The following is a 26,746-nucleotide window of genomic DNA, read 5'->3' on the forward strand; positions in this document are numbered from 1 at the left end:
TATAAATACACAAAATAGATCATTGTAGATTCTTTGTCACCAAATTTAGCCACTATACAGCGTTCGAGACAAGCAAAAACGAAGTTCCATTATACATATCTAACATATGTAACAAATTAGATCAACCCAATTACTCAAACATTTTTCACTCAGTCATTCGCGTGGCACTGCGTTGGTATGCAAAATTCAGGGGGTGCAATAATTTGTGTACTAAAGAGCACAATGAGGATATTCTCATAGAGTAACTCAACACTATTTGGGTAATCCATCCATCCATCCATCCATCCATTTTCTTGACCGCTTATTCCACACAAGGGTCACGGGGGTGCTGGAGCCTATCTCAGCTGGCCCTGGGCTGATTGCCAGCCAATCGCATATTTGGGTAATCAGTATTATCTTCATTAGTCCAAATTCATTTTATAGTTGAACCACTGCTCTGCATTAACTACAGTGAATCATGGCTGTTTGTGGAGGATATAGCAAAAATCCATGCGCAATTGACACCCAAACAAAAAGATTTGTAATTTCCCAGTCAGCAAATTTGGTGTGGCCCAGTGGTGGGCCACATAAGGCACTTGTACTTGGCCCACATACCACGATGAATTACGGTCCTTTGGTGGCCCACATCCGGCATCCACCATGTGGGCCTTTTGTGGCCCACATATGAGCCAAATTTTATAACCACAGCTGGCCCTATGCTGGGACACATCCGGCATCCACCATGTGGGCCACATAAGGCCCACGTGTGGCCCACATGGTGGATGCCGGATGTGGACCACCAAAGGACCGTAATTCATCGCGGTATGTGGGCCAAGTGCAAGTGCCTTATGTGGCCCACCACTGGGCCACACCAAATTTGCTGACTGGGTTCCTATTGATAACACAAGATGGTGACCGCCTGCTTTTTTTCTATAGATTGTCTAAACTCTTTCGCTCACATCAACACAGTTCCATGGCCCCAATTTTAATGCACCTCACGTCCAAGGGGAGGGGTGAGTTGGGGCGGGGAGCCATCAGAGGGGATGGACTGCAGTGCCTGGCAGCGCTGTGGTCCCCCCCATTTGTGTCCCTGCCCCACCACTTTGTCCCTCCATTCCCTTTTTTAATGCACCACACATATACATATTCATTTTTTGGGGGGGGATACGGGTGTGTCGGAGTAGGGGAAATTTTTTTCCCTCTGCTCCGACTCACCTGCTCCCAATTTTAATGCACCACACGCACACACTTGTATATACACTGGGTGGGGCCACATTCACGGTGTAAGGGTAGAGCTCGCCAGTCGGCGAGCTGGCGGACTCAGTAACAGGGTTAGGTGTCACTAGTACTCTGGCGTGACGACCGGGGCCTCTCCCCACCGGGCTCGGTGTTCTGGTGTTCCGCCTTCTCCCCTGGTGCTTCCTCCTCTGCTTCCCCCCTCCCGCCGCTGTGCAAATCTCGCGCGGCTGGAGGTGGGGTGGGCACATCTTCCCTCTCTGCGCTGCTGCCCGGTGCCGGTTTCCGGGGGGGTGGGGGGTTCTCGCGGGGGGCCGGGTTCGCGGGGGGGGGTGGCGGCCGTCGGGGGGGGGGCGGCTTGTTTGGGGGGGGTGGAGGTATGGGTGGGTGGGGGGTTGGGTGCTGGGGGTCGGGGTGTGTTCGGGGGTTTGGGGGTCGGGGGTGGTGGGGCCTGGGTCGTGGTGGATGGCGGGTTTGGGTGGGGTGCGGGGGGGTCGTGGGGGGATGGGGGCTGGGTACCGGTGGGGCGCTGTGGGGGCCCGCTGGGCCTCGTTCTGCGGCCTTGGGCTCGGGGGTGTGGGCCGGGGCTGGGGCGGGGGTGTTCCGGGTGTCTGGGTCGGCTCGCCGACCGGTGTCCGCTCGGGTGGCTTGGGGGTGGCCTTGGTGCTGCCGCGGCCTGGGGATTCCGGGGGGGGGGGGGGGGGAGTGCTCGCTTTGCTGGACCGCGGTTGACGGCTTCTTTCTTTGGTGGTGGTCCTTATGCATGCCAGATCCGTCGCACCAGCATCTACTGAAACTCAACGGAAGTACCCTCTCCCTCCCACAGCCCCTTGAATCAGTTGGTGCTGGTGTCTGTGGTTCTCACTTTGCTTTATCTATCCTTCCCTCCTTCCTCTCTTTAGTTTTTCCTCTGGTCACTTGAGATCTTAATTTATTAGAAGTATGAGGTTTCTGGGGTTGGCATAAGACTCTGGTTTTGTAACCACGCAGGAGGGGTCTTGTTGGTGCTGGACTTCACCTTGATGGATTGGATGTACTGGCTTCTATGGATCTCACTCTGCCTTATCGATCCTTCCCTCCTTCCTCTCTTTAGTTTTTCCTCTGGGCTCTTGAGATCTCGCTAAATTTGCTGGAATTTAGAGGCTTCCGGGGTTGGCGTAAGACTTTGATTTTGTAATCATGGGGAAGGCAGGAAGTGTTTGGTCGGTGCTGGATTTCACTTTGATTTACCTTTCTTTTCTCTTTATTTCTTTTTTTTTCTGACCTTTTCTCTGGTCTCCTGACCATTTAAACCTCACGACTCTGGCAAGATTCTGAAGTACCTGGTTAAGGCGAAGGGTAATGGGATATTTATAAGGTTTTAGGTGAATGAATGAGTATAAATTTATACGTATTTGCACGCACGCACGCACGCACGCAAACGCACGCACGCACGCAAACGCACGCACACATATACACAAAAAAAAAAAAAAAAGAGCAATGATGACAAGACGTTGAATCGGTAAGACTACCGAATGAACAATTCTGAGCTCTTTAAAAAAAAAAAAAAACACAGTTCCATGGCCACAAGATGGCACCAAATTTTATATTAGACATGGCTTAGGCTGGAGCATCACATCAACTGATAATTGTAATTTCAATGGCATTTTATGCTGAACAACAGAACAAAAATCTTGATGATGGTGGTCTATTCTTCTTTCTCAGGAGACGACATCTGCGTCAGTGCACACTCCTCTGACTTGATTCTCGAGCCGCTTGCCGTTGTTTTCGATGAAGACAGGCCAATCGCTGCCAGTGGCACCTACAACTTTGAACATTTTGCCTCCGAGTCAACAAGTCAACCGCTCACCCGTTCCCTCAGCCTCCAGGGTGGAGAACTTGACACCTCTGCTTTGGATGGATCTGTAACGCAAGGCTTCCGCCCGCATTCGGAATCCTTCAGCGTAGGCACAGAGAGTAACCCCGGGACGCTCCGCAGGCCCAGGAAAGTCCGGCCTGGATCTGTGAAGAAGAAGCCTCTCCTGAGGCAGAACTCCAACCCGGAGAGGCCAAGTTCGACTAGTAGCACCCCAGAGACCATTAAGCGAACTGTGACTCAGGAAGGGAAGGAAAGTGGAAGTCCTGCAGAAGGTGGAAGTCCTGCAGGAACCCTCAGAAAAAGTAGAAAAACCCGTGTGGACACTCCACCGCCACTACCGGAAGAAAACACTCTTACGGAATCAGCTGTTCCTGCCTTACCCTTGTGTCAGGAGGAGAACCATCTTGCATCTCATCCTGTCAAAGAAAACCTCCCCATCCCTCCCAGTGGATCCTACAAATGGGATCCAGACAACTTTGAGAGCATCGACCCATTCAAGACTGGCGGGAGTAACATTGCCAACTCACCTGTTCTAGCTCGTAAAGGCCCTGAGTGTGCCCCCGTTGTTACCCCGCCAGATAGTCCCCCTATCCCCACTGTGAGCCAACTTCCTCCTCCAGTTACCAACCCCGAAGAGCAACCTATCCTACCCAAAAGGGAGTCTGTGAGGCTGGAGTTTGATTACTCAGAGGAGACTAGTGAGGCATCACACGGAGCTACGCCGCCACCTAAGAAACTGGGCAAGAAACCTGGCGCCAAGATGCCCCTGAGGAAGCCAAAGTCGGGGTTAAAGAAGGCCCACCCAGGACAGACTGAGCAGCTGGACAATAACCTTGCAGCAGAACAGAATGGTAACAAAAAGGAAAAGCCCATTTCCAGAGGTTCTTATGACTTTGACTGCAATAAGTGGGACGATCCAAATTATAATCCGTTTTTGACTAAGACAGCCGTGGCCAACTCTCCGACAGCATCTTACAGTTTTGATTTTGACGACTCCGGAGTCGACCCTTTTAAATCGTCCATCAAGATGGCAAACTCGCCTCCAAAGGCCTCGGCCTCCTTCGACTTGTCGTCAAATGAGGACATGGAAAACGACAATGACAATATTGGCGAGCTGGAGGATCCAAATCAGAACAAACCAGCCAAAAAGAAGAAAACTCCCATCAAATCGTAAGTGTGCTGACATTTAACATGAGTTTGAATGAAACTGATTATATATATGATACTGATATGATACTAAGACATTGTACAGTTGGTTATTTTTTTCACCTGTCTAAAATATTCTATTTTATTTTTTTCAATTGAGTTGTAAAGGTTATAGGACACATAAATGGTGAGGAAAAAACCTTTGAAATGATTGTGCATGGTCTCATATAGCCTATAAACCTGCTGTTTAAACAAGGGTGTGAAGACTTTTTATATCTACTCTCTGCACTGTATTCTCATGTCACAGGAGGTCCAGAGACATGTCCCCTCTATGTTGTTTTTTGTAAGTACAGGGACAATACGACTATCCACGCCATATTTCACTCCCTGTTCCATGTTGATCCCTGTAAACAAACATTCAGCTTTTTTTTTTTTTTTTTTTCGATCAGTCAGCCTTTTTAACTTTAATATCTCAACATCCCTCTGCCTCTGTCGACACACCAACAATCACTTTTCTTTGCACTAATAATAGAAGCTAAAGGACATTCAATTCAGTTGCATTTGTTAAATTAGACTTATAACTTTTAAACCAGCAGCGACACCAAAGCCAGAACCACTAAAGGAAAAAAAAAAAAAAATTACTTGAATACAATTTAACAAAAACATGACACTTTTTAGTTGATGTATTTATTTCTAGTTTATATATTTATATTTCGTATATTTATAGTTTATTTTATTTTAGATTACACCTGCTTCATGATGACTAAGCAGTTGGAAGCTTTTATGCAACCGACAATTCTTTCAACCACACTTTCACATAGTCATTACGAGAGATTACCGATACCAGTTATCAGTATCGAACTGTTTTATCATCAAGAAATAGAAATTAGAAGGGAAAAAAAAAAGTCATTAATTTTATGCAATTTTAAGGGAAAATGCTATATTGGGATAAATAGGTCTCAATAAAATATGTAATTGTTTTTTGGGGGAGAAATTTTATGTATTAAAACTAAGGGTGTCACGATTTCGATTTTTTATCGAAATCGATCGAAATTACGTCACGATTTCGAGCATCGAAATAGAAGAGAGGACACACGATTCGATGCCCCCCCCCGCGCCCGCCGCCACCGCCGCCACCGCCACCTCCCAGGAAAGCAAATGAGACGCAGCCATTCAGCTACTAGCTAACGGCACTTGTTAGCTGACTTCTCCTGCAGTCATGATGGCAAGCGCGGACAGACACAGCAATGGTGCTTCAAGCCGCTCCCGCTTCTCTCGTCACCAGTTTGGAAACATTTTGCGTTCCCGGTGAGTTATGTCGACAACGTTCACGTTGTCGATAAAAAGACCACAGTTGCAAGATATGCTATGTGCGCGTACTGTACTCGGCCACGGTGTTACGCCCGGCTCGTCAAGGGGAAGGGAAGTAACACAATAACAGAAAATATAGAGTAGATAAACACGGGTCGACTTTAACATCTGAGTAGTTTTAATTGAAATTTCAGGCAGGGGTTTGACAAGGGAGTGAAAGTGGAAGGTGAACAAATAATAACCGCATTTGACAGAACTGACAGAACGGAGGAGAAACAATAACTAATAGGGGTATAATACACGGATACACAATAGCGTCGCGCTGGCACAGTCGTCCAATCGGAGTGTCGCGCTGGCACAGTCGTCCAATCGGAGTGTCGCGCTGGCACAGTCGTCCAATCGGAGTGTCGCGCTGGCACAGTCCTCCAATCAGAGTGTCGCGCTGGCGCATTCAAACTGAATGGCCCGAGCCGCCAGCCGTAACAACGGGAAACACGACAAACATGACGGGACATTTACGCAGGCATCACAAAGATTTAGATTTATCAAATTCAACTAGAAGTGGGAAAACAACGGTCCAACCAACTATTTCATCCTCATTTACAGTGAAACTTCCACACACTTCAGCTCGCGCGAAACGCCAGATCCATAGGTCTATTTATAGCAGCAGACCTGCAGCCTTGGAAAACGCTGGATTCAAACATTTAATTAGTGTACTTGAACCACGCTACAGTATGCCCAGCAACTGTAAATGTTGGGATATAGTTTGTTCAGGCTGTATTTGTTCCATGACTTTGGATACAATATATTTTTTGTTGTTGTTGCACATTGCACATTATTTTAAGAGGAACGCACAGCACACTGTTGTAACCAAAAACAGTCAATAGATGGCAGGCACCCACTGTGACTTTTTGTTTTTGTTTTTTAATTTTTTATTTTACACTTCAGTAAGAACAAGACGGTTAACTTTATATTGTAAATAAATTCTTTGAATTTGATCATTCCTGCCTAATGTCAATTATCATATATTACATAAATTTACACAAAAATAATATGGAAATTGCATCACCTATATGTAGCCGATCTTTTGAAATAAGATTTACTGTACAATGAATAGAACCAATGATCATAGACTAGCCTTAGCCTACAGAAGCATATGCCTCTGTGTTATAAAGTGGGGGAGCGGAGAAAAAAAAAAAAAAAAAAAATCGAAAAAAAAATCGAATCGTGACCCCAAAATCGAAATTTAAATCGAATCGTGGAGTTGGCGAATCGTGACACCCCTAATTAAAACTAGTACTAGTGGTATTAGTACTTGGTATTGGTGACTACTCGAGTTGACTATTTATACTGTTATCGGTCTGAAAAAATTGGTATTATTATTGAACATCACTACTCATTACTCAATAAAAATGGGTGAATAATTAATATTTTTCCAATGCTTTGATCTCAGTATTTTAAGTACATTTTTGTATTATCCCCTGTAACTGTTTTTATTTTTATTTTTTGCACCATGCTGCTTTCTAACAATCGTCAGTAAATGTTTTCATGAATGTTCTCCTAACCAAATTGCTATGTTAACAAGTACTCAGTTGCTATCAAGGATTTTTTTGGGGCAACGTGTGAAGTAATCAGATGCACTGTAATGTCACTGTAAAATAGACTTACAGTTAAATTGTCCGATGCAGAAATCAAAAACCTGTTAAATTATATGACTATGCAAACATCGGAGAATCTTGCTCAACAGAGGTTAGGTATCATAAAAATGTTTTATCAGATTGTGTGACTCTAGATTAATGCTGCTCTTTTTCCTCAGTAACACTTTTAGGGTCAAGAGGTCACCAAAGAAATCACAGTTGTCCGACAACTCACAGGTACGTTTGTTTGTGTGTAATCACTCACTTGTCTCATTTAGTTCTGCCTAACTCTGTCTATTTGCGTCCCAGGATGCAGATGACTCCGCCTCCCTTCCGCCACAGGACGGCCACGCCACGGACGAGGAGAAGTTGGCCTCCTCCACCAATCACAAGTGGGCAGGCTTGCACGACGCCGATGCGGAATTGAACTCTGACCAGCAGGACTTCCCTCATCCATCGGATCTGACGTCGTTTGTGAATGAGAGCGGTGTTAAATCTTCAGGTGAGACATACTGTCCAATAGCTGGATTGTTTTTTTTTTGTTTTTTTGTTTTTTCTTTGTTTTTGCCTTTATTGAGTTTGGTTGTGTCACTGACATTCGAATTTTGTCCCAGTTCTTCACTACTCTTCCTCGTTGCGCTAATGCAGCGGTGTCCAAACTATGACGAATGACATTTTTGTTGTAATTATAGTTAGTATTAGTTAGTTTTGTAAACATAAAATGTAGTTTCAAGTTAGTTTTCGTTTTTTAAAAAGCATTTTTGTTTTTATTTTATTTCGTTTACGAAATTGTTTTTTTGAATTTTAGTTTTCGTTTCTTCAATTAGTTTTAGTTAACTAAAATAACCTTAGTCTGCAGTCTGTTGGCGGTGTCAACCATCTAAATGCTCTGCATTTGTTTTGCCTTTTAGTGCAAGACTATGAAATAGAGTACATGGAAAAAATTGGCTCGACATCACCTGTGAGTATTTGATCTAAGTTAGCTACATCCAATCTATTAGCACAAGCTCCATGGCTCAGTTGTTACTAAATAAAATTCTAAATATGTTGTCAACATTTCTTGTAGCCACCATCTGTGAAGAAGCCATCCTTATACCTAAAGTTGGACTCATTAACCAAGGACACACGTGGATCTGAGCCCAACTCACCATGCACAGGGTACAACATTTCAAATTATGCATTTGCTTGTGGACCAAACTTGACAGATTTGCTTTGAATGTTGTCTCTTTCTGTGCAGGAGTTTTGAGGAAATGGAGGCCCAGATAACAGCCAGCATGAAGACCCCAGTCCTAAGTTCCAGACCAGGTCCCGAAGGCTCTCCTGGAGAAAAGGGCAGGAAACGAGAGAGTGAAGTGCTCAGTCGGACACAAAGCACAGAGAGGGATGAGCAGGTGTGTAAAAAAAAAAAACAAACACAAAAAAAAATACGTTTTGTGTGTTTGTTAAAAAAATATCACTCATTTCACCGTCATTTAATTTCCACTGTCATTACGCCACATACGTCATAGATAGAAAGTCACGACTCTTAGTCTTCGTCCGATCCCTATGAGTCAGTTTGACAGCAATCAGGATCTGGAAATCCACACGACAAGTCCCCAGTTTAATGTCGCCGAGCGCTCGCTTTGCCATGCTGACCTCACCCGCACCCCCTCCTGGTCACCCACTATAGCCCGGTAGCCAAGACGTCCCATCTTCAGCCCTGACCATGTCCCTGTTAGAAAGACTGTCTGAGTGTGGCGACCCTGTGCAGTACCTGGAGCCTGACCTCGCTGAGACCAACCCTAATGCATTCGCCCAAAAGCTACAGGTGTGTTCACAACCTGATGACTTTTTTGTTTTTGTTTTTGTGCAAACACCCCACCTTTGCCTTTTCATCCCTCCCTTATTGTGAAATTGAGATGGAACTCAAGTATTCTATATGCTTTTCCCTTCCTCTCATCCTTGGGCCGCACCCCGATTTGTGCGGCCCAGGAGGAGCTGGTGCTTGCTGCCCTGCGGATAGAGGCTCTGCAAGTAGCCAAAAACATCTCTCAGTGCCCCTCCCTCTCCACTGTAACCCCCCAGGTACTGCGCTGATTTAGCCTGCACCTGATGTAAGTGTGTGCGCGTGTGCGTGTTTTGATGCATCTTGATGAATGTATGAGATCAAGACTTCAGAAACGGTGCATGAGTATTCCTCTCCTTAAACACACCATTCAGAGCGAACTCATGGCCTTGTAAACATGGCGGCTGCACCACAAGCATTGTCAGCCCTGTGATCTATACGAGTCCCCCTCATCCCGAATCTAACATGGCTTCATATTTGCAGCAAGCACTCGCAAGGAACACAGTTGTATCATTGTAGATTCCCCACTTCTCTTTTGCATGTTGCCCTGTTCACAAGAGGCTTGAATGGGACTGGTAATGTATTACCTAATACTGTAGAAGCAGTTAGAGCATTCAGTGCACATCATTGAACACATTCGTTGGGTTTGTTATCTTTCAAAATGCTGGTCACATCCTGTGTGTTTATTGCTCAGCTTCGGAAAACAGGTGAGCCGTGATTGGTGGTTGTTACATGAGTCTTGAGCAACTGTGATGTCATTTTAAGTCGACAGGAAGTGGCAAAATGGCCGCCCCTGTGATGGGAAAAAACTGGGAGATTTTGCTGCTTGACTCATATTCCACAAATGTAATATTAACTCTTTCACTGCCAAAACGTTATCCAAAGAAAAAACAAAAAACATTTTCACCCATCTATCAAGGCAAAACAAAATATTGTGTGCTATGAGCACATAAACATGGTGAATACCATATGAAAGATTGGATTCCATTCTTTCATTAGGAAATATTATTCTACCTTATTCCGTTCTTTAGTAATCACCATTTGAAAATAGATAATTTGAGTGACACCTAGCAAAAATGGGAAAAACAAGCTTTTTGTCAAAAGACACATTTTCTGCAAAACAGTAACTTTGACATTAATATTTTTTGGTTTTGTGACGCTCTATGAATTAGAATTAATGTGGCAAACACTTTATTCACGTCATCCTTGAAAACGTTCTATTTCCTAAGATCCGCCATGTTTTCATGTAATTTCATACACAGGTGCCCATTGAAAAGAGATACAATGCTGCCATCTGCTGGCCATAGTTTGTGGGTCAATTTTTTAGTTTTAATTTTTTCGCCCCATTCACAAAGCGGCGCTGTACAAGACGTTGTACTGCCCATTGACAAAAAACAAAAACAAAAAAACATAGTTGACGTGATTTGACGTTATTGGCAGTACTCAGTGGGCGTGTCCTTAACGTCAATTGCCGTTTTTGGCAGGGAAAGAGTTTATCAGAATACTGTTTTTAGACCTGTGGGGCTGCCTAGAATATATTATTTTTGGTTGACTTCCCTTTAAAAATCTCAAATTAGTTATGCAGACATTGTATAATACAGCATCTTTTGCTAGCATTAGTACCTTGCAGTTAGCCAGTGCCCCATATAGGCTGGCAAGAGCCATCGGATTACTTTTCAAAGGAAGTTTAATCGGCGAAAATGACTCAGTACGACACAGTTGCAGTTCCTACTCATTAGTTTTTAACAACCCTGACTTATATGTGCTGTTTTCGCAGGAAAAATCAATATTGTGATTCTGACATCTCAAAGCCCAAAATCTCACTTAATTTTTCTAGAAAAAAAAATGGTGATATAAAATATGTTGATTGTCCATTATTATTAACTTAAATGTGTTTGTTATTTAGTCTTCTGTATTTCAAGTGTTCCTTTAACCAAGCAAAACTGTTATTTTATATTTTGTCCAGCTACTCTATAATTCTATAGAATGTTCTCAGGGATATCCGAATCCCAAAATATTGGATCGCTGCAACCCTAGCCAGATACTGAAGGTTTTTTTTGTTTTGTTTTTTCCTTTCTGAAATGCCCTAAAATGCCACCAAAGCCATGCCTAAATAGGAATTGGTGTCAAGGACGTATGTTGAAAGGCTACATCTCACCCGAGAAATAAGCTTTATATTTTGAGAAGAAACTACAGTAATTTTAGCCCTTTTAGCCCTGGTTGTATCTATATATGCACTTTAATCAAAATGACATTTTTAAGGATAATGTTGTAAGGTGAGTTTGCGTTTGTGGTATATTTACTGTTAAAATTAGTCTTACAGGTATTTTTTTTTAACTGTAAATATGATGAATCCCTTCTTTTGAGTGTCCATCAGATGGTTCGTTTTTTTTTTGTTTTTTTTTAAATCCCCAATTTCATGTCAAATGTCTAAAGATATAGCAGCTTTTCCTCTTGAAATGTTCTTCACTATACAGGAGCACGTAAATTCAGTTTTACAGATGCCACATTCTGTGTATAGTGCAGCAATCCTCAGGGGTTTCCAGTCTATATCTCAAGCTTTTGTCCCACACATTTCGCAGTCCCGCCTTAAGAAACCCAGCACACGGCGGTGGAACATCAACGGTTCACCCTTACTGAAAGTAAGAGGAACACTTACTGTATGTAACCTGCCCTTGTAACACATTTCCTGCTCAGTCCTAAGATATTTTGACATTAGTACCTTTCAGTCAATTAGCTTAGTATCTCACTGCTTCCCCCTAGCTCGTTTAGACCCAGATACCTCATTTAGTGGAGAGCTCCCGAATGTAACGAGCTGTCTCCTGAGCAGAACAAGCACCCTTACACCTGTTTTGGTCTTTTAATACAGATGATGTCCTCCTCCATTTGCATCTCAACCCTTAAATGTTTTGTGTCACTTGATCTGTTATTAACAACAGTGCAAGTTGGAAATAGTATGTGATTTAAGGTAGTGGTATATGTTGGTTATGTAGTAAAGGACTCTTTGTACTATATCATAATAAAAATATTTCTCAACCACTCAAAATTAGAGTGTAAAATCAAAAGTTGAGCATTTTGGTGTCTACCTTACTGCTCCAATATTTTACTCTCCTTCCTGCGTATTAGTCTCCATGTCATTCATCTTAGCTCCCTGTGGTCTAACCCTAATCCGTCTCAATGAGTAAATCCCTCTGAATGTATTAGTTTCAGTGAACTAAACAGGTCTTGAAACATTACCCTTGCCACTTACAATTAAACATTGTGTAATGTTTGGCCTCATATGTAATTGGAAACGAAGTGATCAATCAGCCAACACTTGATTACGGTAAGTTAAATAATGTAACGCGCTTTAACATGAGACTAACATGTTTGCCATGCTGTGCAGTCTGCTATCCCGTCCCTCCTCTCTTATGATGCCGTTTTCTGCCCTCATCCCCTTCCCCCTTGCCTGTACCAATCGCAAACAAGCCCCGCTCCCTAACAAGCCAATCACTTGGCTATGAAGACTGTTCCATCAATTCATTCCGCAGCTGACCAAGTCTTCAGGAACATCGCAAGCCTGCCTCATTTACATCTTGATTTTGCTGTGTGGTACCTTTTGACGCAATTGGATGCTGCCTTGCGGTTGAGGTTCAGGTCGCTGAGAACATTCAGGCCAGCCGGCGTGTGGCGTTTTTTTTGGTCTTGTCTTGGGATTTAACTGCCGATGTTTCCTTTCCTTTCACTCCTCTCATTCGGATCCTGGAAGCAGCACAGAGATGTGTCTTTACCATCAGAGAGTTCAGTCTCCAAGAGCTCACTGTACGCCCGGACCGCGACCGGATACATCGATGGAGAGAGTCCGCATCTTCCCAAAGATATGGACCACTCGCTGGGAATCGCAAAAGAGGAGGTACCCAAACATTTATGTAATGTATTTAATGCGTGTACAGTATGTAGTTTTTGGGGGGTTTTTTCCCCCTCAAGATATTAGGATGAGCTCTCAGGATGTTGCAATTTTACAAAACTGCCATAAATGACAATGATTATCAACGAATGATTATATTTTTGTTGAAAATGTGTCCAAAATTCATATTGTGTTGTCTTTATATGCACGAGTGTTTCAAACTTTATTCAACAAGATGCTTGCTGGTTAGATTGTAATGAAAGAGAGGGAGGTGCTGGAGTGGCAGAGGAAATATGAAGACAGCCGTCAGGAAGTGCAGGAGATGAGGTATGAAGTTGGGCTTTCAGTTGTCACTATTTAAGTGTTGTCAAATGGTACACAGTTCTGGCTTATTATTATTACGTCAATGCAATGATTCACTGCAACTAGTCCAGGGGTCGGCAACCCTGCGGCTCTTTAGTCCCTCTCGTGCGGCTCTCTGTGGATTAGGGGTGAGAACCTCTGGCTACCTCATGATACGATAAGATATGCGATAAAAGGCTCACGATAACGATTATCTCATGATATGACGATACCGCGATTATCGATATTGCACTGGTAATAAATCCACGATAATGTACGATAAAACTAATCAGAAAATAATAATAAGAATTATAATATAAATAAAAAATAAAACAATAATAATAATAAATAATAATACACATTTAAAAAATATATAAAAAAATATTCATAATATAATAAAAATAATATAAATAAATATACATATAATATAAATACATAATATAATGTAGAAATATATAATATATATAATATGTATATAAATGTAAATAAAAAAAAAAATATATATATATATATATATATATATATATATATATAGTAATAATTAAAACAAACTAAGCTGATGAGTCTTCTTTGCCTGAAGACTTGTGTCCGTTTCCCCGCCACTCGTATGAGGCGCTCCCCCTAGTGGCCCACCAAGTAATTGCTCAATAAGTCATGAACAATGGAGCCGTTATAGTGGTTTGTATCATAACTGCAAATATTGTGATACTTGTGTAGACGTATCGATAATCGGGAGACAAAAGTATCATAATTTATCGCGATATCGATATATCATCACACTCATACTGTGGATATCTTTAAAAAAAAAAAAAAAAAAAAACTTGGAATTTTTTTTATAGAGGTCTATCTTTATTTTTACATATAATATTGTTAAAATGAATTGATTTAGATTAAAAAAATGTAAATATTCAAAAAATGTCAGTCCAAATTTTTAAGTTATCGGAAAAAGACATATTAATTATATGAAAAAGTTCTTAAAATTACCTAAAAACATCCAAAAGGGAAGAGGAAAAGCAGAAAATTACCACAGAATTCCCATGAAATTTCCCAGTCAGAAAATTTTTTTTTTTTAAAAGGCAGAAAAGAAAATGTTTAAAAAGTAGCTGTAAAATGTCACACACATAAAAGAAGAAATCCCGAAAATTACCATAAAATGTCCACAAATTTGCCAAAAAATGTCAGAGGAAAATTAATAGCAACTCATTCAGTAAAAAAATGTAAAGAAAAAAAAATAGATATAAAATGTCCAATAGGTCGCTTGCACATCGTAATGCATCATGGGAGTTTTTCCTTCGGGCGCCATATTGGGTGTCCGCCGGTTCACAAGGTACACTCGCGAGTTACACGGTAGAGCTTATCAACCTGATGTAATTTTCGCAGTATTTTCACGATTTACCGGAAGATCAAAAACAACGATACAGGCAGAAGGTGTCTCTGTGTGGCGGGATTGATCCTAATTACGTCCTGACCAAGGGTGATTTTTTTTTTGACGGAGAAAGCTTGCTGGCCAAATGTGACATCTCTGGACATCTTTCCCTACCTCGTGTTGACAACATGCTCCATAACACGCCAACAAATCCTTGGAGGCTTACAATTATTTTGTAAGCGGGTGGATACAGAGTGTAAACTTTAACATCGCATCAGAAGAAACGGTTGCTGTTGCACGTAAGTAAACCACATGGTGTTGGTAATTCTGCACACAAAAATGTTGATTTGTTCTCAGGCTTCCTGTTATCATTGTGTTTACATGCACAGCTGGGTTTACCTGATGTGGTTTTTCTAATCATTTTATAACAGGCAAATATGGCAGAGCGTATAAGAATAAAAAGTAACTATGCACAGCCTCCCCGTGGCTTAATTAAATTTAATGCTACCCTTTCACTAGTTACATGTTACTTAATCAACGTATTCTAAATGGTTAAGGTTAACCACTCTCAGAGGACGTATTTTTAGTTTCAGTTTCCAGTACAATAAAACGTGTTCATGGTAACTACTGAGCATACTGACAGCTTTTCTTATGATCTCACGGTTAAGGAGGCTGTCACAACACCCAATTTCTGTCTGGTGCCGGATGGCAACAATTCCCATCACTTGTCACAACAACACCAATATTATTACCAGGTATGTATGGCTTTACTTTTTGTAGTTTCTTCTTTAATTCTATGTTTCATATTTTCATTACAATGTTTGTAATATTTTCAGATTCAGGCACAGATGAGTTTAACTGGACGGACTTCTGCGACTTTGTGGTGTGGACAAAGTGTGATTGAGCGAGTCCACCCAGATCGCTCGTTTTGGCCAGCTGGAAAAGCCAGATTTTTTTTCCCCCAAAATCCCCTCCTTACCTGAACTGCTCGGGAGAGCATTTACTAGATCAGCAGTGGACTTCCAGTGTTCCTGCTCAGCCGCTGTCACCTACCACTTGCTCATGTACTTCAAAGATGCGGAATAAAGTAGTTTTTTGTGCTGCAGCAGATTGTAAAATCAAATGATATCACTTGAAGTGTGCCAATCTAGACTGCCAAAAGGACAGTGGTTTTGTGACAAGTGTGAAACAAGGATTATTGGGAAAACTGTAACACAGTACTGGTACTTGTCTTACATTAAACAAATTTAAAAGAGAGCAACTTTTTCCTCTGTACATAGCATAATGAAAGTCATTGCGTACCCCATCAACATTACATCATACCGTCATCAGGATGGTAGGCACCTGTGCTAAAATAAACTACATTAACAGTTCAATTTTTAACCCTGAAATTACTACATCTAATCATTATTCACTTCATTTTTTGTGCTTTTAGAAATAATAGAGATTTATGCCATTACTTTAAGAGGGACCATATTGCACATTGAGTCAAATCCTGTCATTTGTATTATGTATAGCTTTGTAAACAAACCCAACAATAGAATTTGTATAAACGCTGCCTTTATTAGCGCCAAACAAACAGTCGCATGTTGTCCTCCTCCAATGCTTTGATGCTCGCCTTCGTTTCCATCATGTCATTGGCAATCAAGTCGGTGTGGCATGAGATCCCTAAAGAAAAAAATAAATAAAAAAATCACAAAAAAATACGGTACCAGTAATAGGTTTAATATAGTAAAGTAGTATAGTTTTTTTTGTCAGTGTAAAAGAAATGTACACATTTTGTTGCATTTTTTAATGTATGAACATTGCTACAGGCAAATACTTATTTCTATAAACACTTTCAAATGTCTCTAAAATATAAGGTGCGTGTACACACACAAACATAAACACATACATTCACTCATGCATACAATATATCATGTAATGAATTCTGAGTGGCATACCAGAGTCAATGATGTCAGCAGTACTTGAGGGTACAGGTTACTGGAGCCATCTGGCTGCATAACTGCAACAATCTCTGCCACTTCGAGTCGTCTTTTCTTTGCACGTTCATATCTTGGCACCGACTGGGCTGAGACATAGATGTTGTAACTTGGGACCCAACTTTAATGTTGGAGCCCAGTCGGGATGATTGGACAGAAAAACGGGCGCAGGGCGACCTGTTAAAATAAACAAATATATGAACAAATAAAATATGGAAAGACTGGTTATTTTACCGCAGTAGGGTGGCCGTGAATAAGTTCTTTAGCATGATGTGTAGGCTACCGGGGGTCTGTTTTCTTGCATCAGCCCCTTCTGTCTCTTTTTTTTCCAAGTTTACATTTTGCCACCAAAAAACATGTTATCGGCATTAAAAGCCCAAGACTAATCAATCCAATTTCAGCAGTAAACACTTTGCACTGGCACTACTTGGGTGAAAATGTTCGATGTTAGCTTTCGGCTAACGTCCGCTAGCCAGCTTGTACTACCGAACTTGCTTGCTCATGAATCCAAAACATAAGCAACTTGCCCATATATGGGCGGTCGAAACGTTATTAATCCTCATGCATTAAATAAAGGTAAACAAGCTTACCCCTCACAAAGTGATCGCTGCACACACGAGCCCAAAGTAACGACTTCCCTCCGGAGTCCGCACTCCTCTGTCTCCAGGCCCTGGTTCCTAGTTATTTTCGGAATTCGGAAGAAAGGCCGACCATTTTCCCCCTTGGCTTTGTTCGAACAGCCAACGATGCAGCAACAATGTACCATTTTAAACGCAGAAAACAAACGTGATAGATACGTGTTAGACCGAATCACTACGTAAATGGAGGCCACCCAGCATGGCGACTACGAGAAATCCGAGGCGGAAGTGACGACATGTGCAAGCGACCTATAAGGGGAGAAGAGGCAGAAAATTACCATAAGTCCATAAAATTCTCAAAAATGTAAGAAATTTGACAGAAAGGCATGAAAGTCTCAAAATGTATGAAAAACGAAAATCCCAAAAACGGAAGATTAAAGGTAGAAGAAAATAAATGTCAAAGTATTGGATGATGTATATTTCAACACTAGTGTATTTTATTTTGTGCTATATAAGTAAATGCTTATTTCAAACTTCACTGATTATATATCTGTCTAATAACATCCAAATTCTTATTTATAGGAGGATTGTCTCTGAGTATGAGAAGACGATTGCTCAGATGATCGGTGAGTTTGGGATTGAATACAATCACATCCATATAACTGCAAGCTATTTTGTGCACATTAAAAATGCTTTGAGGTACAATTCCTGACACTAATTTTTTGCCGCACTTCAAATTGGAAGTATACACACATGCACATTCAGCCAATCCATTCCCACAGAATCTTTAACGCGCTTCAGCTCAAAGCCAGCTTGACCGCTTGCTCTCGTCCCTTTTCCACAGGACTTTTAAAATCCGTAACCTGAAAGTCACGTTCCGCGAATGCTTGCCTCTCACTCGCCTTGGGCACCCAGCTTGACTTAACACGGTCCCTTTTGTTTCTGTTCTGCTCCTATGTTTGCGCCTTACTATTTGATAATCCTGACAGGCATGCCGGGTGAGTACCGCAGACTTGTGCTTCAACTGGTGCGTGCCTCGCTCACATCTCTCCATCCGTTTGTCACCGAGCTCACGCAGCTCACAGCCTGCCTCACGTCCACTGACATGTGCTTGTCCATTTCATTTCATTCTCATTTGTGCGTGGCATTTTAAAGAATTATTGTACATTTGTTCTACAATTAAGAGAACAGAAGCAATGTGAAAGCCCTCTTAAAAAATATAATGTTCCCATGTTTCATTCAGTCTTCAATGTAAATGATCCATATAAATGTTTTTCCAATGTGTTGTTTTTACATTTTTGACATTGTTGAGCCAATTCAAGTCTCTTCACCAGATACACTGATGCGTGTTCTGTGTATTTGTGCGCATGTTAGAAGATGACCAGAAGGAGAAGTCTCTGTCCCACCACACCATTCAACAGCTGATCATAGAAAAGGACCAGGCCTTAGCCGACCTCAACTCGGTTGAAAAATCTCTAGCTGACCTCTTCCGACGCTATGAGAAGATGAAAGACGTGCTTGAGGGTTTCCGCAAGGTAACTTTTATTTTGGGGCTAACATACCATGACAGGCCAAGATAAAATAGCTTGAAAACCAAGATGAATATAAGGAAAATGATGGGATGTCATTTTGTGTAGAATGAAGACGTTTTGAAGAAATGCGCTCAAGAGTATCTGTCCCGAGTCCGTAAAGAGGAACAGCGGTACCAAGCTCTGAAGATTCACGCTGAGGAGAAGCTAGACAAGTAAATCCAACGCACGCTTGTCATTTTGATGATGATTACTTACTACACTTTGCCCAAAATAGCAAAACAACACAGTAAGATGTAGTTTAAAATTATGTAAACACATTTATATTTCATGATCCGTTTCCAAACCTGTCACTTCACTTCCGTCGGTCATCTGATGGATCTTCTGCAAAGTTGCCTTTTGTGTTTCCAGAGCCAATTTGGAAATAGCTCAGGTGAGGGCTAAATCCAAGCAGGAGCAGGCCGCCCACCAGGCCAGTCTGAGGAAGGAGCAGATGAAAGTGGAGTCTCTGGAACGCACATTGGAACAAAAGGTCAGTCACAGAAGCACTTCATCTGGCCAGGCAGAAACCATATTTGGGTGTTCATCAAGTGAAATGTAATGCAACATGATGGTCAATATTGTTCAAGAATGACATTTTTATCACATTAATGCAAATATTTGTGGGTTTTATTGTATCCTAACTACAGAATTTGTCTGCAAAACTGTTTTCCAGAACAAAGAGATCGAGGAGCTAACCAAGATTTGCGATGAGCTAATAGCCAAGATGGGCAAGTGCTAGCACGCACACGCTGTTCGTTCTGGATCACTCGCACGCAACGAGCCGTGTTCACAAGTGAAAGGATGAGTTGTGTGAGAAAAAAAAAACAAACATTTAGAAGGACTCTTAAACTAAAGCCACACTGGGCTTAAATTTTCTACTGACCTGCACACAGATGGCTTCCTTTTAATCACGCTGTATATTTTTGATGTGGCACTGTATTGTACTGTATCAGGGGTCTAGTTTAAAGTTTTAGAAAGTGTACCATGTCATTAATTTGTATTGAGTATGTGTGTGTGTGCGTGCGTGTGCGAGCATGTGTTGATGATTGCTTGTGGATTTTATTGTTGTTTATGATGTTGCCATGACAGCCACTGAGGGAGAAGACTGTTTACCCACTCCTCTGGATGCCTCCTCCTAAAAAAAATAAAAATAAAAAAAATAAGAAAGGAGCAGCAGCCCATTTTGTATAATGATTCAGTGCTAAGAGAATACAATTAATCACTGTAGCTTATTGCATGTAAGAAAAAAAAAGAAACCTTGTCCGTTTTGTATACAATGTAGAAAATGTTCATTATGGAAGAGACATTTTTTTTTCTCTCTTTGTGTAAAACACAGATGATTATTAATTTGTCTGAATTATTCATTGGAAGTAGGTACAGGAAAATGATTCCTTCATGTAACCTTGTAGATATTTGTCATACTTGTCATAGCCGTCTTGATGAGACCATGGGACTTTATTTTTCTTATTTTATTTTGATATAAACCAAACAAATTGTGACTGTATTCAGATGTGCCACAGTTATGCTTGGGTTGTTGTGTCACACTGATGAGTAACATGTCTGCACAGCTGCTGTACAGCATCTGCTTACAAAGTGCAATAAAAGATGGCAATAGAAGAGAGTGGTTATTTCCTCGTGTCACACAAGCCACACACTTACCTATTAAACTAGGATTTTTTTAATTAAATAAATTATAAATACAATACAATGGGGTTATCCCATTACAACGGATAGACCTTCAAAACTTGTATTCCTCAAGCATCTTTTTTTCTTTTCTTTTTTTTAGCAATTAGCAACAAATCTTGTCTGAATTAATTGTTTTCAGTTTCACTTGCTGTTGTTTACATTTTTACAAGTTCTGTAATATGTTTATTAATTTAAATCCCCCGCCATAAAATAAATAATGAAAATATATAGTTGGTTAATTAGAAATAATAATTTTAAAAGGATTATGATTTTATTTTTTTAACAAGAATGACCGCAGTGTAGGATGGAATGTCCACTGGGAGGCGCTCCTGTTACAAACTGAGCACTTGATTTCCGGTTCCGGTTCATTTCCGTTTTGTTTAAATCCCATCGACATCTGTTTTGAGTGAGTCCATTTTCAACCGATATGGATCAAACCCCGACCAGACCTGGATGGAACGAACGGTTTCCCTCCCCGCCTTCAGGTTGGGCTCGCACACCCTACAGAGGAGCCGGAAACCGCGGTGGTCATCATGCCCGGGGCCACCCCGCTTACTCGCCCAATTCTCCGACGTATTCCCCCGGTTTTAACCGTGGCCATTGGGGAGGTTCACCAGGAAGTTCCGGTGGCGGAGGACGGGGCTTCGGAGGTTCTCCTAGTATGTTCGGCAGTGGTGGGCGCAATTTCGGAGAGAAACAACGAAGGGGAAACAGTTTCGGGAGGCCAAACAACTTCAGCCCGGTAAGCTCCAAAACATCTCATGGCACCTGAAGCCAGCCTTTCTTTCCGATGGAATCAAATGACATCATACACATTTACGATTCACTGAAACTTAATTACTACTTCTTACCGTCCAAGCAACAAATACATTTAAAATAATAATAATAATAATAATAAAAAAAAGGGCCGTATAAAACATGGGGGGGCACGACTTCCGGTGAAACGCCACACGAGTATCGGTTCCATTTCCGGTGCGGTTTATTTTGAACGTTTTTAGTTTAGTTTACTTTTTTTTTTCTCCCTCATTTAAATAAGGTTAGGAATAGGAAGTTACATTGTAGACTTGATGGTGACTCATGTCTTGACTATTAACACTTGAAATGATTGATCCAGGCATTTTCTTAATTTTTCAGCAAATATGTGTGAATAAAATGCCAACATACTCCTTCTGTTGTTTTCAGCGCGAGTCTTCTGACTCCATCGAGAGGTACTTCAGTCCGTCCATGCTGGAGGATCCCTGGGCAGCGCTGCAGCCAAAGCACACAGAGGCACCGAGTAACAACGATCCATAAACAGGATCAATATCGCGCAAGAGGAAGTAGCCGGGAGGTTCCAGGTTAATGCGAGAATCATTCAGTTTGATTGGATGTGTCTGCATTGCATAATAGGGTCAGTTGCAAGTTTTCTGCATTGTGTTGTGAGAAGCTTGTGGCCTATTTGGGGTTGTTGAACATGTGAGTTGATCCATTTGATGTAATGTTTGTATTGTATATTAAATGCAGATATGCATAATATTTGGGGATTTATTTAATTTTTTGTAACATAATTAGACTTGTCCTATGTTCCCCCAAAAATGCAAAAAAAAAAAAAACAAAAAAAAAAGTCTGGTTGGTTTGCAAACTTGTATGTGTTGTAACCCATAATGAATAAGTTTATACACTATTTTTGGACTGCCATTGATTAAATTGATGAAAAACAACAACAAAAAATTCCTGTGTATTATCTGATTTACTTGTCTTTGTGTGAAAATATAAATGAGAACAAAGTACAGAGTTTTAGAAATTTAATGAGGTCTACTCTTTAGTGATCAGTAACAGTTCAGAGGGGATATACTGTTCTCGAACTGTCAAGTAGGGATGAAGTAGTGACCGCTCACACCAAGGATGGGTGTGGCCTATCGAAGGAGATGTGCAAGCTCAGGGATGGGACTAAATTTAGGCACTTTGTGTCCATTTGCGGATATATACTGTCTGTAGTAACCAGCGAGGGCCATATTGAGGGTCTGCTAATCTTGTCTGCGCAAGACAATATTAGTTTGTCTGACAGATCGGATTAAGTTGTGCAAGGCGGTGTTGTTGGGGGATTCTTTGGGGGCAAAAACAGCCCGCTTTTCATCTTCAGATCAGGACAAAGACGGGACCATGAGAGCTTTGCCGTCCTGTTTATTTATTTTGTTTTGTGTGGTCCTGCTCACATCGAATGGTAAGAAGTATTTATTATTCTTTCCACCCTTGAGATTGTTGTTCTACTTTCTGTCGACTTAGTTATATCATTGTTTACTCCTGTTGTTGTTCTTGTGAGATTAGGCTGATTTTATTTTCTTTAATCTGGCAGAGTGATGAGTGATTCCAAGATACACAACACTGTATGCAATTTAAATTTGAGACATAAGGTACTCATAATAATGCACTACAGAAAGTAATTCAAAACTATATATAATAAAAGCACAGTCAGATTTTCTATTTTTACCTCTGTTTAGTTGTTGTCCATCAACTGGCATGCAATCCTCGCATCTAATCTCTTAATAGGACTGCGGCTAATGCTTTTATCGTGTGTGTAGAGCACTTGTGTTTAGGGGATTGATTGGAGTCAGCATGGAGCCTGGCATGCCAAGTATAACACCTGCACGACAACAGTAGTGACTCATCTTCACGCGAACAGTTCCAGGGCACAAGATGCACTCCTTTAAATAGCACCCACAGAAAACAACCTGTACATTGAATATTTCACAATAGTCATTGCTTAGTATCCATATTGGGGCGTATTTAGAATACACAAATGAAAAACCTAATTGATGTATGTTGTTTCCTTCTATACATGTATAATATACCCTATTTTTTTCTGTACATATATTAGGATTAGGTACAGCTTTATCACTACAATCAAATGTTGACATTTATTTACAGATTAGCATACCACGTTGAGGCTAATTGCTAAAAAGTACATTTTCACATTAACAGTACACTGGTAAATAACTTGAAGACATATTGGCAAATGATTATTGTGTTTGTTTATCTTTATTAGCCTTTCTCTTTTAAGAGTTAATAGTAATAACTACTTTAGCAATAAATTAGTTTATTAACAAATTTAGCCTTTGCATGTATTGTCTAGCTAGCAAGCTAGTAGTTTTGGCACCATCAGTCCTACTTTCTTTCTTACTTTCTCAACTGTAGCTTAATCTCATGCAAATCATTTATTATGCAACCATTCAGTACAATTTTTTTTAAGTACTCCTGTTTTGTTGTGGTTTCCTCAGGTACGGCTCTCCAATGTTACACGTGCATGGGCTCCAATAATGAAGACTGCAACCGACAAGGCTCCAGAACATGTCCCAGCTACTCTGATGCCTGTGCTGTGGTGGTGGGCCAGAACAGTGAGTCCAATACTGACAGTTTTTTTTTTTTTTTTTTTTTTTAAAAAAGCTTCAAACTCACTTCTACCAAAAATAAATAAAATACACAATTGTATATTTAGTCATTTGTTTTTCAAATGGTGTATAAACTCCAAGCCAAAATCACATTGGCAGGAGTCTTAAGAATTTAAATTACAGCTTTATAACATGGAGCTATTTTCCTTTAAATATGAACTATTTTTGTCCGCGCAACGTCTAAGTGCAGCACTGCCTGGTCAATGGGTTGTGGAATCAAAAACAGCCACTAACTATGGCCAGCAGATGGCAGCATTGTATCTCTTTTTCAATGGGTTGCTGGGGTATGAAATTGCAATGAAACATAACGGAATCAGATGACATCTGATGAAATAGAACGTTTTCAAGGATGATGTGAATGATCAATGCCTTTGTCACATCGACCTTAATTCACAGAGCGTCACTAAACAAAAAATATTAGTGTCAAAGTCACTGTTGTGGAGAAAATGTATCTTTTGATTTAAAATGCTCAAAATCGTCTGGCAATGTGGGGGGTGTTTTGTTTTTTTGTGTTTTTTTTAAAATAACGTTTGGCAGTAAAAGCGTTAATATTCTAGGGCAGATTGCGTTCAAAACATGAATGACGTGCAGCTACCATGGCAGCACATATGGTGCCTTAAAAACAAGTATCCACAACCCCGTTCAAATGCTAGTTTTTTTGTGATTGACTAAGATGGATGATTTCAAATACTTTCCCATCATTATTGACATATGACCTCTAATATCTGGTGAAAAAGAAACATGACCTTTCCAATTATGGCTCCCAAAAAATTCAGCCTTGACTTTCTAAGACTGCCACAATTTCCAACCGTTTTTGGGAGATTTTGTTAAGATCCAATGAAACCAACGTTAGCCTTTTTATTGATAACTCCAAGATATATTTGTCACAAATACAGCACCACTCATCACCAAAAGAACACCATACCTATCGTGAAAAGGGGGTGGAAATGACAGGAAAAGCCTACTTGAACATCTAACATTTATTTAAGGTTAGTCTGAGACCATTTAAATGGTAGGCCCACAGTTTCAATATGACTGGTTAATTCTGGAAAGAGTCACATCCGGGTGTGCAGCTAGGAAAAAAGAAAAGAAAAAAAAATCTTCCTGAGCCATTAAACACCCATTTGACATAATCAAATAAGAGCAAATTTAAACGAGCGTGACAGAATTATCTGTTGTCAGGTGGGGTGATGAAGTCCTGCTCCTACAAGTCCTTCTGCAGCCAAGCTGGCAGTCGGAGCTACAGAGTTCACTGCTGCTACAGCAACGACTGCAACTTCACGAGTGCTGCCGACAGGCTGCACACACGCAGCTATTTCTTGTTGATTTTAACTTTGCTCTACTACTGCTTTTTCAGGTAGACCATGACAAAAAAAAACAATACTGTAGCAAGTATCTCATATTGCAGCTCATATATACTCTTCAACCTAAAATGTCATTGACAGACATGTTTGTGTTCTTGGGAAGTTCATGTGAGTTGTTTGCGGTGTGCCTGGTTGGATTATGCACACCACATGAGATTAAAGCGCTCACGTGGCTTGTGGTTTATTTTCTTCAACCAATCAGATAAGGAGGAAGGGAAGTGCTGAAATATCACGTGCTCATCATTTCTGAAGCGCCAAAGAGTTCACCATCCTCTGCTTCACAGGTGATATGAAAAAAATGAAAGTGTGTGTAGAAGTGAGTTGGTGTCCCGTTGCATCATCGGCCTATCGGCGTTTTGATGAGCTGAATGTGGTGAGAAAGTCATTAGCACAAGCTGCAAATCCACATAAGCCTTTAACCTGTGACCAGGTGTTTTGCACGAATGAGACTTTTCACACTAAGTGAGAGCGACACTGGACGATACTGTACATAATATACACAACAAGTAGGTGTGTGCATCCACTGCTTTCATCACTACTGTATTAAAATGCAACGAAGTGCTTATGAAACTCAATACATAAAATACTTTCAGCACCATTTTTTTTTTTATGTCAATCAACAAAGCTACATATGCAATTCTCCATTCTGCATCTGTATGTATTCTACTAAACACAATTTACAATAGACCACCATTTACGCTAGGAGTGGATCATTGCTGCTGGATGATTGTAGAATTGTATGTCTATAATGGAATGTTCAGTAAATGCAATGTATTGCAGTGCGGCTGTGTTCATGTTCACCGTTTTAATGTCAACATGAATAAACAAAATGTTTATGAACAGAATTATTAGTCATGTCCTTATTTCTCAATCGAGTGAAATGCAAGTAATCCGGATCAATGCTAAAATATCAACCTCTTGAGTACAGTAATTTTATAATGTTTATGTTCTTACTTGTAAACATTAACAATTGTAAATAAAATAAATAAAACACATCTTAATAAATTACTAATGTAGGGGTTAAATTACTAAAAGGACCAACCGTGCATTTTGCAATTTTCCAATCATGTATGTTCACATGACCACCACTGGGAGGCAGTCTAACTACACTTAACTTCTACATACACGCTCCAACCTCCCGTACAGTGTCAGGTTACTGTTGAGAATGTCAGTAATATTTAATTGCTATCTTTTGATAGCTTGCTTTATTTACACTCTGAATTCCTTTCGTCGGCTCTTCTCTTGCTCATTCTGTGATCTCTGGATTTGAGTTCGTGCATGGTGAGAGTTGTGGACGATGGTAAAAGTTTCTACTCTCCTGACCATGTTACATGAAATCCTATTAAACTAGTCACAACAGTTTATGGATTTCTGATATTTTCCCAATGCAATGCAATGCAAATGCTTCCTTTACATTGTGAAAACAAACGGCGGATTGTATTGCTTTTTGCCTATGACTATCATACCAAACAAGCAGATTGTTAGTAGTCAAACGACATTTAATCATATTTTAAAATCAAAATATTCCCTACAAATCAAATAACAATGAAC

General features: G+C 40.7%; 2 protein-coding genes and 2 long non-coding RNA genes across 15 annotated transcripts in view; 3 read left to right on the forward strand and 1 right to left on the reverse strand.

The window, feature by feature from the left end:
* tacc2 (transforming, acidic coiled-coil containing protein 2) overlaps positions 1–20,334 on the forward strand; it is a 56,301-nt gene extending 35,967 nt beyond the window's left edge. For 3 of the 10 annotated variants that reach the window (XM_077496078.1, XM_077496070.1, XM_077496075.1), the window contains 17 exons: positions 2,920–4,243; positions 4,527–4,562; positions 7,347–7,404; positions 7,477–7,669; positions 8,079–8,128; positions 8,234–8,325; positions 8,405–8,558; positions 8,837–8,974; positions 11,575–11,634; positions 12,744–12,884; positions 13,129–13,205; positions 17,729–17,772; positions 18,136–18,144; positions 18,521–18,681; positions 18,784–18,890; positions 19,087–19,207; positions 19,391–20,334. In XM_077496078.1, coding sequence (XP_077352204.1) covers positions 2,920–4,243; positions 4,527–4,562; positions 7,347–7,404; positions 7,477–7,669; positions 8,079–8,128; positions 8,234–8,325; positions 8,405–8,558; positions 8,837–8,974; positions 11,575–11,634; positions 12,744–12,884; positions 13,129–13,205; positions 17,729–17,772; positions 18,136–18,144; positions 18,521–18,681; positions 18,784–18,890; positions 19,087–19,207; positions 19,391–19,456 — 2,831 coding nt within the window. In that variant the 3' untranslated portion in view covers positions 19,457–20,334. The other 7 variants (XM_077496071.1, XM_077496073.1, XM_077496074.1 and 4 more) reach the window with 7 other exon arrangements.
* LOC144001602 (uncharacterized) lies at positions 13,795–15,843 on the forward strand. Of its 2 annotated transcripts, XR_013278527.1 has the most exons (3): positions 13,795–14,885; positions 15,255–15,341; positions 15,423–15,843. It is a non-coding gene; the product is annotated as an uncharacterized LOC144001602 (long non-coding RNA). The 2 variants fall into 2 exon arrangements; XR_013278526.1 differs by having other exon boundaries at positions 13,795–15,341.
* Positions 15,104–17,424, reverse strand: LOC144001601 (uncharacterized). The gene is made up of 3 exons (XR_013278525.1): positions 17,159–17,424; positions 16,530–16,745; positions 15,104–16,254 (listed from the first exon to the last, which is right to left on the reverse strand). It is a non-coding gene; the product is annotated as an uncharacterized LOC144001601 (long non-coding RNA).
* A 393-nt stretch (positions 20,335–20,727) lies between the features above and the next one.
* Positions 20,728–26,040, forward strand: ly6pge (lymphocyte antigen 6 family member pge). 2 transcript variants are annotated; one of them, XM_077496250.1, is made up of 4 exons: positions 20,728–21,145; positions 21,586–22,606; positions 23,661–23,777; positions 25,014–26,040. In XM_077496250.1, the coding sequence occupies exons 2-4, from the start codon at positions 22,546–22,548 to the stop codon at positions 25,190–25,192; spliced, it is 357 nt and encodes a 118-aa protein (XP_077352376.1). In that variant the 5' UTR covers positions 20,728–21,145; positions 21,586–22,545; the 3' UTR covers positions 25,193–26,040. The 2 variants fall into 2 exon arrangements, with proteins under 2 accessions (XP_077352376.1, XP_077352375.1); XM_077496249.1 differs by lacking the exons at positions 23,661–23,777; positions 25,014–26,040 and having other exon boundaries at positions 20,742–21,145; positions 21,586–22,113.
* Positions 26,041–26,746: the final 706 nt, after the last annotated feature.

This window comes from Festucalex cinctus, chromosome 14, assembly GCF_051991245.1.
Source record: "Festucalex cinctus isolate MCC-2025b chromosome 14, RoL_Fcin_1.0, whole genome shotgun sequence".
NCBI classification, from domain to species: domain Eukaryota; kingdom Metazoa; phylum Chordata; class Actinopteri; order Syngnathiformes; family Syngnathidae; genus Festucalex; species Festucalex cinctus.

Bases quoted from the DNA above. Each gene is read 5' to 3' on its own strand.
- ly6pge (XM_077496249.1), top strand. From the start codon at position 20,831: ATGGATCAAACCCCGACCAGACCTGGATGGAACGAACGGTTTCCCTCC. The intron at 21,146-21,585 runs GTAAGCTCCAAA...TGTTGTTTTCAG, and splicing joins GGCCAAACAACTTCAGCCCG to CGCGAGTCTTCTGACTCCAT.